The 17,520-nt window shown below is 23.6% G+C and overlaps 1 protein-coding gene across 4 annotated transcripts; it reads left to right on the forward strand.

The window, feature by feature from the left end:
* The first annotated feature begins 95 nt into the window (after nt 1-95).
* LOC140816283 (uncharacterized) lies at nt 96-3,979 on the forward strand. Of its 4 annotated transcripts, none has more exons than XM_073175435.1 (4): nt 96-275; nt 959-1,198; nt 1,828-2,736; nt 2,852-3,979. In XM_073175435.1, the coding sequence occupies exons 2-4, from the start codon at nt 1,097-1,099 to the stop codon at nt 3,719-3,721; spliced, it is 1,881 nt and encodes a 626-aa protein (XP_073031536.1). In that variant the 5' UTR covers nt 96-275; nt 959-1,096; the 3' UTR covers nt 3,722-3,979. The 4 variants fall into 4 exon arrangements, with proteins under 4 accessions (XP_073031536.1, XP_073031552.1, XP_073031542.1 ...); XM_073175451.1 differs by lacking the exon at nt 96-275 and adding an exon at nt 290-500; XM_073175441.1 differs by lacking the exon at nt 96-275 and adding an exon at nt 668-686.
* Nucleotides 3,980-17,520: the final 13,541 nt, after the last annotated feature.

The raw sequence follows: 17,520 nt of genomic DNA on the forward strand, positions 1-17,520 counted from the left end.
TTTAAATATTAAATAGAATAAATGACAGTGAATCTCTCAGTATACCATAAAATATCCCAAATAAAACATGCCAGCCTGTGACGTGGCAATCAATCGTTCCACAAAAATTGTCACTGGTTGCTGATTCCCTGAGGTTCTGCTGCATCCTCAAGAACTCTTACACTGACCAAGATGCGGATAAGATTGGCCCAACGAGCATCGCCACTTTTGTGCACAATATACAAAATTGCCAATTATCAGTACATGCAAATTCCCTCAACTTATCTGGTTCGAAGGTACCTTCCCTCATCTTCTTTGGTCTTTTCATTTTTTCTTTGCGTATTGATTGTCGAATGTAGAATAATATTTGGTACCACCACCAATGGTGATCTTAAAGGAAGCTCGCTTGTCATATAGGATAGAGCTGAAATTGAGTTTTTTGGTCTTTTGCGAGTGGATGAAGTTAAACTTGTTTATGGCACCCAACAATGCTTTCTCGTGATTTCGGGTCTTGCTTCTATGTTAGTTTGTGTTGGATTTTACAGGAACTCTTATAGGATCTGGACGCAAGAAGTTATTTATGTGCAACTTACTCTTTAGTTGGTCAGTCTGCCATGAATTGTTAAGAGGAGGCATTTTGGAATTGGAAATCAAATATGGGAATATAACCAGCCCACTTCTCTGGAGTACACTTAACGAATAAGCCAGTTTTGTGGGATTTTTTTTGATAATTTCGTTTTTCTTTCAAAGTCTCTTCTAACTAAAGTTTAAACGGAGATTTCATCATGGGTCATTTCTGTGCTCGTGTGTTGTTATTGTTAAATGTTTTGCTTGATATGCATTTTGTATTATTGGAGTATTTCATGATCATAGAAACAAATTGTAACCCAATTGAATCAGTTTTGTTCCTTCCGTCCCTGAAACTGTTGGTTCTTATTGTAAAAATTATCGGCTGAGAACTTTCTTGTTATGCTTGTAGGATATCTCAATGTGAGACCGCTGTCTATGAGGTGTGATCCTGGTAAAATTCCGGGACTTCAAATTTGTAGGGACCATAAATATGCCAAACTAAAAGTTATCACAGAAGGTTCAACTATATTTCCAGATTCAGAAAACTATGGAGGACTATAAGCCTCTAAGAACCCAATACAATAATGTGGTAAAACTGCCCCGTGGAGCACTGAATAGCTATTCTAGAGTTCAAGCTTCAACAACGATGGTATTGCTGATAATATGCCGAGTTTATGTAATCCATACAAACATATTGAGGTCACTTGGTGTTATATTTACTTCAGTCGTGATTGTGCCATCAAGATTTTATTTTGCCGCCAGCAAGAGCGACGAATTTTAATTTATTAGGGCTTTTTTATGCAATCATAGTTTGTCCTGAAAGCCTCAAGTTATAAACATATCTGTTTTTTCCTCTATAGTTATATGCTTGGTGTTTTTACAGAGTTGTGGGGGACTGGATTATCATTTATCTGGTATGAGAAGGAAATTATACCAATTAGTGTTTCACACCATACGGAAGCTAGTATTGTATTAGTTGGTTGTTAAAATTTTTCCTGTTTCTTGTATATTTTCTCTTCGGTTTCGAGATGCTGCATTGGTACTTTAGGAATGAAAGACTTTTCCTTGTAACGTGAATACTAGTTGTAACACATACACCGTCAGCTGATTTTTTATTTCTTGGTTTATTTACTTGTCATTAGCTGAATTTACTTTTACATTCAAAGGGCGATTCACCTTTTCAATTTTGAGGCTCTTTTGTGGTAAACTCCATTTGCATATTGGTGTCAAAATTTTCTATGCCTTGATCACTATATCAATATGTGGTTCATCTTACAGGACGCTCTCGCAAAAGAGAAACAATTACCTTCTTTTTCAGCCACTGTGATTTCTAACACTGTACCCTCTTGCCCCATTTGCTTGGGCAACGATTTCTGCCACACAGTTCGATCAAGAACCAAATTGATGAATATTTTGATCGAAAAGGGGAAGCCTCGTGAAGTGCATTCAGTTTTTAAGGCTTTAACAGAAGAAGGCCATAGCCCATCTCTTCTTACATACACTACTGTTTTAACCGCACTGACAATCCAGAAACTTTTCAAGTCCATTCCTTCTCTTCTGTCTAAAGTGGAAAAAAGTGGCCTTAAACCTGACTCTATATTCTTCAATGCATTGATCAATGCATTCTCTGAATCAGGGAATATTAAGGAAGCAATGAAAATATTCCATGAAATGCGAGAGAAAGGGTGTAAGCCGACCACCCACACTTTTAATACCTTAATTAAAGGTTTTGGAATTATTGGTAAGCCTGAGGAATCTTTGAAACTATTGGAGTTAATGTTGAAGGAAGACGGCGTGAAACCAAATGATAGGACGTACAACATACTTGTTCGAGCTTGGTGTAACAAGGGAAACATTGAACAAGCATGGAAAATAGTCAATGAGATGATTTCTCGTGGTGTAAAACCTGATACTGTGACGTATAACACGATCGCAAAGGCTTATTCTGAGAAAGGAGAAACCAGCAAAGCCAAATCTATGATTTTTCAGATGCAAATTTCCAAGGTGCAGCCAAATGAGCGTACATGTGGTATTATTGTCAGTGGTTATTGTAATGAAGGAAACCTCGCAGATGCAATGACATTCGTTTTTAGGATGAAGAATCTTGGAGTGTACCCAAATCTTATTGTTTTCAACACACTTATCAAAGGATATTTGGACAAGGCTGATACTTATGGAGTACACGAGGTAAACTTTTAACTTTTATGATCACTTGATTGAATTCTCATTTTTGTGATATGTTTCTCCTTGTTTGTAATTTTGTGTATTATAGTTTCAATTTTAAACATTATGATTCTTGCAGACACTTACAATGATGGAAGAGTTCGGGATAAAACCCGATGTGATAACATTCAGCACCATCATGAATGCCTGGAGTTCCGCTGGTCTCATGGACAAGTGCAAAGAAATATTTGATGATATGGTAAAAGCTGGGATAAAACCCGACATCCATGCCTTTAGCATTCTTGCAAAAGGCTATGTTCGTGCTGGAGAACCCAATAAAGCTGAGGAACTTCTGGAACTCATGGCCAAATCAGATGTTCATCCTAATGTTGTCATCTTCACTACCATCATCAGTGGATGGTGTAGTGCCGGAAAAATGGACCGTGCTCTTAAAATATTTGAGAAGATGCATGAAATGGATGTATTGCCAAATTTAAAGACTTTTGAGACTTTAATTTGGGGATATGGAGAAGCAAAACAGCCGTGTAAAGCAGAAGAGTTTCTTGAAACTATGAGAAACGATGGTGTTCTTCCTCAGAAGAAAACGATACAGCTTGTTGCTGATGCATGGCATGCCATTGGTTTTTTTAGTGAAGCTGAGAGAATCTTAAAATGTTCAGAAGATTCTTCGATCGTTGCAACAGATTCAATCGAGTGTGAGATTCAAGAAGATAGTTACGTGGAAAAATTTCATCACAAAGAAAAACAGAATGGTTGCTTTCTGAGAGTTTTGCCCAGGTCTGGTGATTCAGTTGCTGTCACCTCAAAAAACCAGATGCTACTAAAAAGGTCAGACTCGTCTTCTGGACACCTGAGTACCTCTGTTAAGTCCGTCTTGCTTTTGTACAATTGTAGGTTCAAAGTTCAAAAACCATTGCTATCACATAAACAGTCCAGAGCTCCCTTGATGAATTATGCGTTCATGAGTTTATGCAAAGTAGTATGTTAGAGTTGCCAAAGCTTTGTGTAGAATGTTTATGCACATTGAAGGACGGTCGATAACAGGGATTCACAGTCCAACCCTCCAAGAAAAACAAAAAGAACTACTGTAGTCAGAGATTTGCTCTTGGATGTTCATTTACTTATCGGGAAGGGATTGAAGAGCAATCTCTCATTCTTGAAACGAGATGATGTTCAATTTCTATACTGTATATTCAGTTCGTAACTGTGTTTGAAAGCGTGCAGAAAGTTTCATTCTTTGAGCTGCAATGTTTATGGCTTATTAGGAATTTAGGATGCCCGTATGAAAGATAAGTTGGAAGACAAGATTTATCAGATATGTATATATATATATCTAACATCTATATCTATACTCTATACTATTATAAATATATGAGTTTGAATTGTGAATTTATTTGGTTACCCTTTTCCAACTATTACTTAATTAATGTCTTATTTATTTATTTAGGTGACTTTTCAATTTTCTTATCTAATTACCTAATTTGTTTAATTAACATTTTATTTTACTATGCATTATTTCACATCAATACATTTTCTAAGCTTTATAATAAAAAATGGTTTGAACTTAATTTTTTAAACTTCAAGTTACATGAATATATAAATGGTTAGATGTTCGGATTTAATTTTTAAAACTTCAGGTTAAAAAAACATATATGTTTTATACCTAAAAATAGTTCAAACTTTATTTTTTAAACTTCAAGTTAAATTAACATATATATATATAAATTAGCGGTTCGGACTTAATTTTTAAAACTTTAAGTTAAAAAAAACATATATGTTTTATAAATAAAAAAAGTTCAAACTTTATTTTTTAAATTTCAATTTAAATGAACATACAAATTTATGGTTAGTAAACTTCAAGTTACATGTACATATAAATTTTTGGTTAGCGGTTCGAATTTAATTTTTTAAAACTTCAAATTAAAAAAAAAACATATATGTTTTATAACTAAAAATAGTTCAAACTTTATTTTTTAAACTTCAAGTAAAATGAACATATAAATTTATGGTTAGTATTTTTTAAACCTAAAATATATTTTCTATTTTTTAATATATTTTCTATGTTTTATAACAAAAAATGGTTCGTACTTAATTTTTTATACTTCAAGTTATATGAACATATAAATTTTTGGTTAGCAGTTCGGACTTAATTTTTTAAACTTCAAGTTAAATAAATTTTCGGTTAGTGATTCGGACTTAATTTTTTAAACTTCAAATTAAAAAAATATATGTTTTATAATTAAAAATAGTTCAAATTTTATTTTTTAAACTTAAATTTAAATGAACATATAAATATATGGTTAGTATTTTTTTAACCTACAATATATTTTTTATTTTTTAATATATTTTCTATGTTTTTTTAAACTTCAAATACATAAACATATAAATTTTTGGTTAGCGGTTCGGATTTAATTTTTAAAACTTCAATCTATATCTATACTACTATAAATATATGAGTTTGAATTGTGAATTTACTTGGTTACCCTTTTCAACTATTACTTAATTAATGTCTTATTTATTTATTTAGGTGACTTTTCAATTTTCTTATCTAATTACCTAATTTGTTTAATTAACATTTTATTTTACTATGCATTATTTCACATCAATACATTTTCTAAGCTTTATAATAAAAAATGGTTTGAACTTAATTTTTTAAACTTCAAGTTACATGAATATATAAATGGTTAGATGTTCGGATTTAATTTTTAAAACTTCAGGTTAAAAAAACATTGAATTGTGAATTTACTTGGTTACCCTTTTTCAACTATTACTTAATTAATGTCTTATTTATTTATTTAGGTGACTTTTCAATTTTCTTATCTAATTACCTAATTTGTTTAATTAACATTTTATTTTACTATGCATTATTTCACATCAATACATTTTCTAAGCTTTATAATAAAAAATGGTTTGAACTTAATTTTTTAAACTTCAAGTTACATGAATATATAAATGGTTAGATGTTCGGATTTAATTTTTAAAACTTCAGGTTAAAAAAACATATATGTTTTATACCTAAAAATAGTTCAAACTTTATTTTTTAAACTTCAAGTTAAATTAACATATATATATATAAATTAGCGGTTCGGACTTAATTTTTAAAACTTTAAGTTAAAAAAAACATATATGTTTTATAAATAAAAAAAGTTCAAACTTTATTTTTTAAATTTCAATTTAAATGAACATACAAATTTATGGTTAGTAAACTTCAAGTTACATGTACATATAAATTTTTGGTTAGCGGTTCGAATTTAATTTTTTAAAACTTCAAATTAAAAAAAAAACATATATGTTTTATAACTAAAAATAGTTCAAACTTTATTTTTTAAACTTCAAGTAAAATGAACATATAAATTTATGGTTAGTATTTTTTAAACCTAAAATATATTTTCTATTTTTTAATATATTTTCTATGTTTTATAACAAAAAATGGTTCGTACTTAATTTTTTATACTTCAAGTTATATGAACATATAAATTTTTGGTTAGCAGTTCGGACTTAATTTTTTAAACTTCAAGTTAAATAAATTTTCGGTTAGTGATTCGGACTTAATTTTTTAAACTTCAAATTAAAAAAATATATGTTTTATAATTAAAAATAGTTCAAACTTTATTTTTTAAACTTAAATTTAAATGAACATATAAATATATGGTTAGTATTTTTTTAACCTACAATATATTTTTTATTTTTTAATATATTTTCTATGTTTTTTTAAACTTCAAATACATAAACATATAAATTTTTGGTTAGCGGTTCGGATTTAATTTTTAAAACTTCAATCTATATCTATACTACTATAAATATATGAGTTTGAATTGTGAATTTACTTGGTTACCCTTTTCCAACTATTACTTAATTAATGTCTTATTTATTTATTTAGGTGACTTTTCAATTTTCTTATCTAATTACCTAATTTGTTTAATTAACATTTTATTTTACTATGCATTATTTCACATCAATACATTTTCTAAGCTTTATAATAAAAAATGGTTTGAACTTAATTTTTAAACTTCAAGTTACATGAATATATAAATGGTTAGATGTTCGGATTTAATTTTTAAAACTTCAGGTTAAAAAAACATATATGTTTTATACCTAAAAATAGTTCAAACTATATTTTTTAAACTTCAAGTTAAATTAACATATATATATATAAATTAGCGGTTCGGACTTAATTTTTAAAACTTTAAGTTAAAAAAAACATATATGTTTTATAAATAAAAAAAGTTCAAACTTTATTTTTTAAATTTCAATTTAAATGAACATACAAATTTATGGTTAGTAAACTTCAAGTTACATGTACATATAAATTTTTGGTTAGCGGTTCGAATTTAATTTTTTAAAACTTCAAATTAAAAAAAAAACATATATGTTTTATAACTAAAAATAGTTCAAACTTTATTTTTTAAACTTCAAGTAAAATGAACATATAAATTTATGGTTAGTATTTTTTAAACCTAAAATATATTTTCTATTTTTTAATATATTTTCTATGTTTTATAACAAAAAATGGTTCGTACTTAATTTTTTATACTTCAAGTTATATGAACATATAAATTTTTGGTTAGCAGTTCGGACTTAATTTTTTAAACTTCAAGTTAAATAAATTTTCGGTTAGTGATTCGGACTTAATTTTTTAAACTTCAAATTAAAAAAATATATGTTTTATAATTAAAAATAGTTCAAACTTTATTTTTTAAACTTAAATTTAAATGAACATATAAATATATGGTTAGTATTTTTTTAACCTACAATATATTTTTTATTTTTTAATATATTTTCTATGTTTTTTTAAACTTCAAATACATAAACATATAAATTTTTGGTTAGCGGTTCGGATTTAATTTTTAAAACTTCAATCTATACTATTATAAATATATGAGTTTGAATTGTGAATTTACTTGGTTACCCTTTTCCAACTATTACTTAATTAATGTCTTATTTATTTATTTAGGTGACTTTTCAATTTTCTTATCTAATTACCTAATTTGTTTAATTAACATTTTATTTTACTATGCATTATTTCACATCAATACATTTTCTAAGCTTTATAATAAAAAATGGTTTGAACTTAATTTTTTAAACTTCAAGTTACATGAATATATAAATGGTTAGATGTTCGGATTTAATTTTTAAAACTTCAGGTTAAAAAAACATATATGTTTTATACCTAAAAATAGTTCAAACTTTATTTTTTAAACTTCAAGTTAAATTAACATATATATATATAAATTAACATATATATATATACTATTATAAATATATGAGTTTGAATTGTGAATTTACTTGGTTACCCTTTTCCAACTATTACTTAATTAATGTCTTATTTATTTATTTAGGTGACTTTTCAATTTTCTTATCTAATTACCTAATTTGTTTAATTAACATTTTATTTTACTATGCATTATTTCACATCAATACATTTTCTAAGCTTTATAATAAAAAATGGTTTGAACTTAATTTTTTAAACTTCAAGTTACATGAATATATAAATGGTTAGATGTTCGGATTTAATTTTTAAAACTTCAGGTTAAAAAAACATATATGTTTTATACCTAAAAATAGTTCAAACTTTATTTTTTAAACTTCAAGTTAAATTAACATATATATATATAAATTAGCGGTTCGGACTTAATTTTTAAAACTTTAAGTTAAAAAAAACATATATGTTTTATAAATAAAAAAAGTTCAAACTTTATTTTTTAAATTTCAATTTAAATGAACATACAAATTTATGGTTAGTAAACTTCAAGTTACATGTACATATAAATTTTTGGTTAGCGGTTCGAATTTAATTTTTTAAAACTTCAAATTAAAAAAAAAACATATATGTTTTATAACTAAAAATAGTTCAAACTTTATTTTTTAAACTTCAAGTAAAATGAACATATAAATTTATGGTTAGTATTTTTTAAACCTAAAATATATTTTCTATTTTTTAATATATTTTCTATGTTTTATAACAAAAAATGGTTCGTACTTAATTTTTTATACTTCAAGTTATATGAACATATAAATTTTTGGTTAGCAGTTCGGACTTAATTTTTTAAACTTCAAGTTAAATAAATTTTCGGTTAGTGATTCGGACTTAATTTTTTAAACTTCAAATTAAAAAAATATATGTTTTATAATTAAAAATAGTTCAAACTTTATTTTTTAAACTTAAATTTAAATGAACATATAAATATATGGTTAGTATTTTTTTAACCTACAATATATTTTTTATTTTTTAATATATTTTCTATGTTTTTTTAAACTTCAAATACATAAACATATAAATTTTTGGTTAGCGGTTCGGATTTAATTTTTAAAACTTCAATCTATACTATTATAAATATATGAGTTTGAATTGTGAATTTACTTGGTTACCCTTTTCCAACTATTACTTAATTAATGTCTTATTTATTTATTTAGGTGACTTTTCAATTTTCTTATCTAATTACCTAATTTGTTTAATTAACATTTTATTTTACTATGCATTATTTCACATCAATACATTTTCTAAGCTTTATAATAAAAAATGGTTTGAACTTAATTTTTTAAACTTCAAGTTACATGAATATATAAATGGTTAGATGTTCGGATTTAATTTTTAAAACTTCAGGTTAAAAAAACATATATGTTTTATACCTAAAAATAGTTCAAACTTTATTTTTTAAACTTCAAGTTAAATTAACATATATATATATAAATTAACATATATATATACTATTATAAATATATGAGTTTGAATTGTGAATTTACTTGGTTACCCTTTTCCAACTATTACTTAATTAATGTCTTATTTATTTATTTAGGTGACTTTTCAATTTTCTTATCTAATTACCTAATTTGTTTAATTAACATTTTATTTTACTATGCATTATTTCACATCAATACATTTTCTAAGCTTTATAATAAAAAATGGTTTGAACTTAATTTTTTAAACTTCAAGTTACATGAATATATAAATGGTTAGATGTTCGGATTTAATTTTTAAAACTTCAGGTTAAAAAAACATATATGTTTTATACCTAAAAATAGTTCAAACTTTATTTTTTAAACTTCAAGTTAAATTAACATATATATATATAAATTAGCGGTTCGGACTTAATTTTTAAAACTTTAAGTTAAAAAAAACATATATGTTTTATAAATAAAAAAAGTTCAAACTTTATTTTTTAAATTTCAATTTAAATGAACATACAAATTTATGGTTAGTAAACTTCAAGTTACATGTACATATAAATTTTTGGTTAGCGGTTCGAATTTAATTTTTTAAAACTTCAAATTAAAAAAAAAACATATATGTTTTATAACTAAAAATAGTTCAAACTTTATTTTTTAAACTTCAAGTAAAATGAACATATAAATTTATGGTTAGTATTTTTTAAACCTAAAATATATTTTCTATTTTTTAATATATTTTCTATGTTTTATAACAAAAAATGGTTCGTACTTAATTTTTTATACTTCAAGTTATATGAACATATAAATTTTTGGTTAGCAGTTCGGACTTAATTTTTTAAACTTCAAGTTAAATAAATTTTCGGTTAGTGATTCGGACTTAATTTTTTAAACTTCAAATTAAAAAAATATATGTTTTATAATTAAAAATAGTTCAAACTTTATTTTTTAAACTTAAATTTAAATGAACATATAAATATATGGTTAGTATTTTTTTAACCTACAATATATTTTTTATTTTTTAATATATTTTCTATGTTTTTTTAAACTTCAAATACATAAACATATAAATTTTTGGTTAGCGGTTCGGATTTAATTTTTAAAACTTCAATCTATACTATTATAAATATATGAGTTTGAATTGTGAATTTACTTGGTTACCCTTTTCCAACTATTACTTAATTAATGTCTTATTTATTTATTTAGGTGACTTTTCAATTTTCTTATCTAATTACCTAATTTGTTTAATTAACATTTTATTTTACTATGCATTATTTCACATCAATACATTTTCTAAGCTTTATAATAAAAAATGGTTTGAACTTAATTTTTTAAACTTCAAGTTACATGAATATATAAATGGTTAGATGTTCGGATTTAATTTTTAAAACTTCAGGTTAAAAAAACATATATGTTTTATACCTAAAAATAGTTCAAACTTTATTTTTTAAACTTCAAGTTAAATTAACATATATATATATAAATTAACATATATATATATACTATTATAAATATATGAGTTTGAATTGTGAATTTACTTGGTTACCCTTTTCCAACTATTACTTAATTAATGTCTTATTTATTTATTTAGGTGACTTTTCAATTTTCTTATCTAATTACCTAATTTGTTTAATTAACATTTTATTTTACTATGCATTATTTCACATCAATACATTTTCTAAGCTTTATAATAAAAAATGGTTTGAACTTAATTTTTTAAACTTCAAGTTACATGAATATATAAATGGTTAGATGTTCGGATTTAATTTTTAAAACTTCAGGTTAAAAAAACATATATGTTTTATACCTAAAAATAGTTCAAACTTTATTTTTTAAACTTCAAGTTAAATTAACATATATATATATAAATTAGCGGTTCGGACTTAATTTTTAAAACTTTAAGTTAAAAAAAACATATATGTTTTATAAATAAAAAAAGTTCAAACTTTATTTTTTAAATTTCAATTTAAATGAACATACAAATTTATGGTTAGTAAACTTCAAGTTACATGTACATATAAATTTTTGGTTAGCGGTTCGAATTTAATTTTTTAAAACTTCAAATTAAAAAAAAAACATATATGTTTTATAACTAAAAATAGTTCAAACTTTATTTTTTAAACTTCAAGTAAAATGAACATATAAATTTATGGTTAGTATTTTTTAAACCTAAAATATATTTTCTATTTTTTAATATATTTTCTATGTTTTATAACAAAAAATGGTTCGTACTTAATTTTTTATACTTCAAGTTATATGAACATATAAATTTTTGGTTAGCAGTTCGGACTTAATTTTTTAAACTTCAAGTTAAATAAATTTTCGGTTAGTGATTCGGACTTAATTTTTTAAACTTCAAATTAAAAAATATATGTTTTATAATTAAAAATAGTTCAAACTTTATTTTTTAAACTTAAATTTAAATGAACATATAAATATATGGTTAGTATTTTTTTAACCTACAATATATTTTTTATTTTTTAATATATTTTCTATGTTTTTTTAAACTTCAAATACATAAACATATAAATTTTTGGTTAGCGGTTCGGATTTAATTTTTAAAACTTCAATCTATACTATTATTATTATATTATCTATACTATTATAAATATATGAGTTTGAATTGTGAATTTACTTGGTTACCCTTTTCCAACTATTACTTAATTAATGTCTTATTTATTTATTTAGGTGACTTTTCAATTTTCTTATCTAATTACCTAATTTGTTTAATTAACATTTTATTTTACTATGCATTATTTCACATCAATACATTTTCTAAGCTTTATAATAAAAAATGGTTTGAACTTTACTTGGTTACCCTTTTCCAACTATTACTTAATTAATGTCTTATTTATTTATTTAGGTGACTTTTCAATTTTCTTATCTAATTACCTAATTTGTTTAATTAACATTTTATTTTACTATTATATTATTCGTTGAAACAAAACAAATTTTTTTCTATTGAGTTTACATTTTGTTTTTAAATATTTTATATCTTGTGGAACGACATAAAAAATTAATTATAGTATTTTAAAAATCTTGAGAAAGGACACAAATAACGTAATTAAGATAGGCATATGAGATATCATTCAAATATATGTTAAAGTATTTGTCTTATTCAATATCTCATATAATAATTCAAATGTTTATATTTCATAAGCATTTTATGATAGTCAAAATTAATCTTAATAAATATTGTAGAATTTATTTGAATTTCAATATTTGGCTAGGTGAATTTATTTGGCGAGGAGTTTTTTATGCTAACATCATATATCTTATGAATTAGTTGGTTAGGCACTTTGACTAAAAAATGAGACAAAAACAACCTTTTAGCCACCTCGAAATATATCGAGATAATATCGGATAAAATAAAGTGAAACTGGATGTCTCAATAAAATGCACAAAAAATTGATCTATTGTATCCACAAAAATTTAGAATTATTCTCATACCATTTATAAATAGAATGAGAATTATGCACAATTTGTTTTTCATGTATTTTTTTTGAATGAAGAATTTTTTCTTTTTGAAAAACTATTTTATTTTTTAGAAATATTGACATTTTATATGAGATCCATATGTCACAAACCATGAAGTAGCAATATAATCACTATATAAAACTTAACGTACACATACAATTCTTCAATCTCTTCTTCATTGTACTTCGTTGAAATTTAAATCTGAATAATTCTTGATCTTAACATTTTGCTTTAAATACGATTTAATATGTATGTATATATGTTTCATGTTAGTTAGACCTAATTTTTAATATCTATATAAAAAATGTGCTTGAATTATATAATACAGAAATTAGGACATAGTAATAAAAAACATTATTCTTTATTTAACATGTCTTTTTTTCATCCACTATATTTATCTTAACTTTTTTGCTCAAAATTTGACGTATTTCGTAAACTATATGTATGAAGAACCAATAAATTATATATTTCACAGAAACCATTTATTACCCTCTTAGTAGGATAGAAGACCCAAAATACATAGCTTTGATTGGTGTACTCTCATACTTATTTTCATATAAACAACAAAGCACATCATATATTATCAGAAAAATCAATTACCGTCAACAATATTAATCAAAATGAATTAAAAAATCATAACACAAACAACCTCGATAAGAGAAAAATGATAACTCGAAGTTTTAAAATAATTTATTTAGTACAATAACAAAGAAATTGAATTATACACGAGCAACAAAAAGCATAAAGCATTCTCAAATTAAATACTAACTCATATTATTAACAATTGGTATAATTTCCGATATTTATTTCAAATAAAGAGAAGATGCCTTATTAACGTCATTATTTCATAGATATTCAACATTTTTTTAGAAAAAAACACACAAAGTAAAAAATGGTGCCTCGAAATCATCATGAAAAAATCCTTTAACAAAACCATTAAGAAAAATAGTCGTAAAAATATAATATAAAGTCACACAATTTTTCTTAAACAAAAAAAATATTAGACAATTGACAAAATATATCTAGCAACAACAAAGCATACGTTAACTGGTGATATAATTAAAATTTAGAATCATGCATAATCATTGAATTATAACAAAATCGTATCGCATGCCAAAAATCTACTGGATATTATATCTTTTAACAATTTATTCATGATTGTCGTCCACAAGAGGATTCCTAAACTTACCAAATTATTTTAGTCCACCTATTATTTTCACAATAAATAATACTACAAAATAATATAAGCAAGCACATAAAAATTCAAATTCAAATACCTTCTATCAATCTAAATACAAAAATTTTGAATAGAGAATACAATAATTTTCATAAAAATTTTAAATATTTATTTATAGACAGAAGTCTTGAAATATATTTGCCACAATAAATTAAAAATATCATCTCTTAATATTCTGAGACATAAGGTAAAAATGAAAAAAATATTTCGGCATTTTTAATATTTTTTGAGTCGCTTCAAACTAAGTAATATAAGCAAACAAAAAACATGCACTGTGTGTTTAAAAATTAACAAAATATCTCAACAATAAAAAAATTGAAAAACAACCATTTTTGTGGGATATGTGGTTTTGTTTTGTATTTTTTTTCGACAAACAAACAAATCACATAAGCAATCCAAGCACAACATGATCAATACAAATGACATATAACAATAAAACATGTTAACGCTAGGGTAAAAAACTCATTTCATTGCAAGAACACAAAATGATCAAATAGATCATGTTATTTAGTAATATTTATTTAACAGCATTTATAAAAGAAAAAAATTGACCAAATAACTTAAAAAAATGTTTGAAATCACTTACATACAATAATATCTCTCGATCACGTATCTCTATTGACAGATAAAGAGTCCGAAAATATCTTTATTCTAAATGGGAGAAAGAAGTTTTGTATAACCTTAATATTTATTAATAATATATTTTTATTCAATCCGACTCATCTTCCTTTGTCTTCCCATTATTACCAATCATTAATATGGTAGAGATTTTCCATGAATTTGACATCAATGTATAAATTTAAATAAATAAAATTAAATTTTAAAGTAAATTAAAATAATAATTAGTTTGATTGAGTTAAGTACACTATTAATGATCCTATTAAACTAACATAAAAAATATTTAAATAACAGCATGAACATGACAAATTGTAAAAAAAAAAAAAAAGTAAAATAGTAAGCTTACAAATGAAAGTCATATATTTAATAGATTAATAGATAATATATTATTTAGCAATATTTATTTAGGATCATATATCGAAAATTGACTATATAGCTTAAATGTTTGCATTGAAATCATTTACATACAAATATTTTCTCTCAATCACGTATCTCTTTTGATACATAAGTACTCTAAAAATATCTATATTCTAAATGGGAAAAAAATATTTTATATGACCTCAATATTTATTAATAATTTAATTTTATTCAATCACACTCATCTTCATTTGTCTTCCTATTATTACATTAATGTTCGTAATATTAACAATTTATTTAAATTTATAATATTGTGATAGTGATTTTCTATGAATTTAATGTCAATATAAATATTAAATAATTAATTTTAAATTTAAAATAAAATTAAAATAATAAATAGCTAAATTGAGTTAAGTTTATGATAATGATTTTATATGAATTTTATGTCAATATATAAATTAAAGTAATTATATTTAAAATTAAAATTAAAATTAAAATAATAATTAGTTTGATTGAGTTAATACTTATTATTATTATTATTATTATTATTATTATAGTAATATATGTTAGATGATAAAATAGTCAGTAACAAATAAAAGTCATATATTTATAATAATTTATTTATAATAGTAATATATGTTAGTAATATTAAAAAAAATTTAAATGTATAACATTATGATAAGGATTTTCAATGAATTTGAAATGTATAAAATTAAGTAATTAAATTAAATTTGAAACTGAAATCAAAATAATAACTATATTTATAATATTTATTTATAATAGTAATATATGTTAGTAAAATATTAGCAATTTTTATAAATGTATAACATTATGATAAGGATTTTTCATGAATTTGAAATGTATAATTAAATTTGAAAGTAAAATCAAAATAATAACTATCTTGTTATAGTTAATAAACTATTAATGATTATATTAAACCAACATAGAAAATGACCTAAATTGATAAGATAAATATACCACTTTCATTTGTGAATTTCCTTATATGTCCTTGTTAATTTAAGTTAGCAAACAAATTAATAGTTTATCTTAAGGGTTTTTTTTGTAATTCATTGTCCATCTTAAATGAATTTGAACATTAATACACATTCATCTTTATTTCCTAGCTTTTATGCCAAAAAAATTATTTATTTACATTTCAATGTTCGTTTAAGTTAGCAAATTAAATTAATAGGTTTTTTTTTTAATTCATTGTCCATTTTAAATGGATTTGGACACTAATACACATTCTTATTTCTTTTTAAAATTTTATGTAAAAAAATTTATTTATTTACATTTCTTAGTCATTTTTTTTTTTGTAATTGATTGTCCATCTTAAATGGATTTGAATATTAATACACGTTCCTATTTTTTTTCTAAATTTTATGCCAAAAAAATTATTTATTTACATTTCTTAGTCAATTTTTTAACAAGTTGATTTGTAAATATGAACTAATAAAATCATATATTATATAGATATTGAAATATGATAAAGATTATTTCTAAGAATATTTTTTTAGTCAACATCTAACATACATATATGTAAATTTCAATTGTGTTTTTCCCTCTGTACCCTTATATTTCTAGATTCTGATATTTGACTTCATGTAGACTTAATTTTATCATTGCTTAATACCATTTGATAGATATATGGGCCCATTTATTTTCTTCTCATTTATTTCTTTCCTACGTTTCTTCATAACCTATTACTGCTTCACCATGATCATTACTGTTGATGGGTTATTTCATCCACATTTCAGTGAACTCACCGGTTTCTATCGCCTGCAATTTGTTTATGTCGCTATGATCCTCAATTTCTCTCTGTTCTTTTGGTTTTACTTCTACTTTTCATGGCGCGGGGTAGACGGCTGGCTGCAGGGACGGATCCAGAAATTCAAGTTGAGGTGATCTTGAACTTAATATAATAAGTTAATATATATATATATATATATATATATATATATATATATATATATATATATATATATATATACATCAAATATGATATATTAATATGAAAATAGTTAGCAAAATGACCTTGATATATTTTTTTTTTTAAAAAAAACCTATTGTTCCTAATGTATTGGAAATAGGAGAGCTAATTTTCAAAACAGAAGTTTAATCAATATCATTTTTCAAAATTTATATATTATTTAAATTAATATGTAACCCGTGTAATATAAGACAAGTTTCACTTAGATTCAAAATTTACATTTTAAAACTATTTTTAATATATTTTAAATTACTTTCAAAATTAAATTCTATTAAATAAAATAATTGATAAAATAAATCTATCTCGTTTATGAGTTATTTGCACCAAACTTCCTTTGAAATATCGAAAATCTACATTTATTCACTGTGAACGTTAAATAGGTATTCTAGATATTAACTTTTATGAGTTATTTGCACCGTGATATCTTTTAAAAAAATTAGAC

This window comes from Primulina eburnea, chromosome 2 (assembly GCF_022965805.1).
Source record: "Primulina eburnea isolate SZY01 chromosome 2, ASM2296580v1, whole genome shotgun sequence".
Taxonomy (NCBI): Eukaryota; Viridiplantae; Streptophyta; class Magnoliopsida; order Lamiales; family Gesneriaceae; genus Primulina; species Primulina eburnea.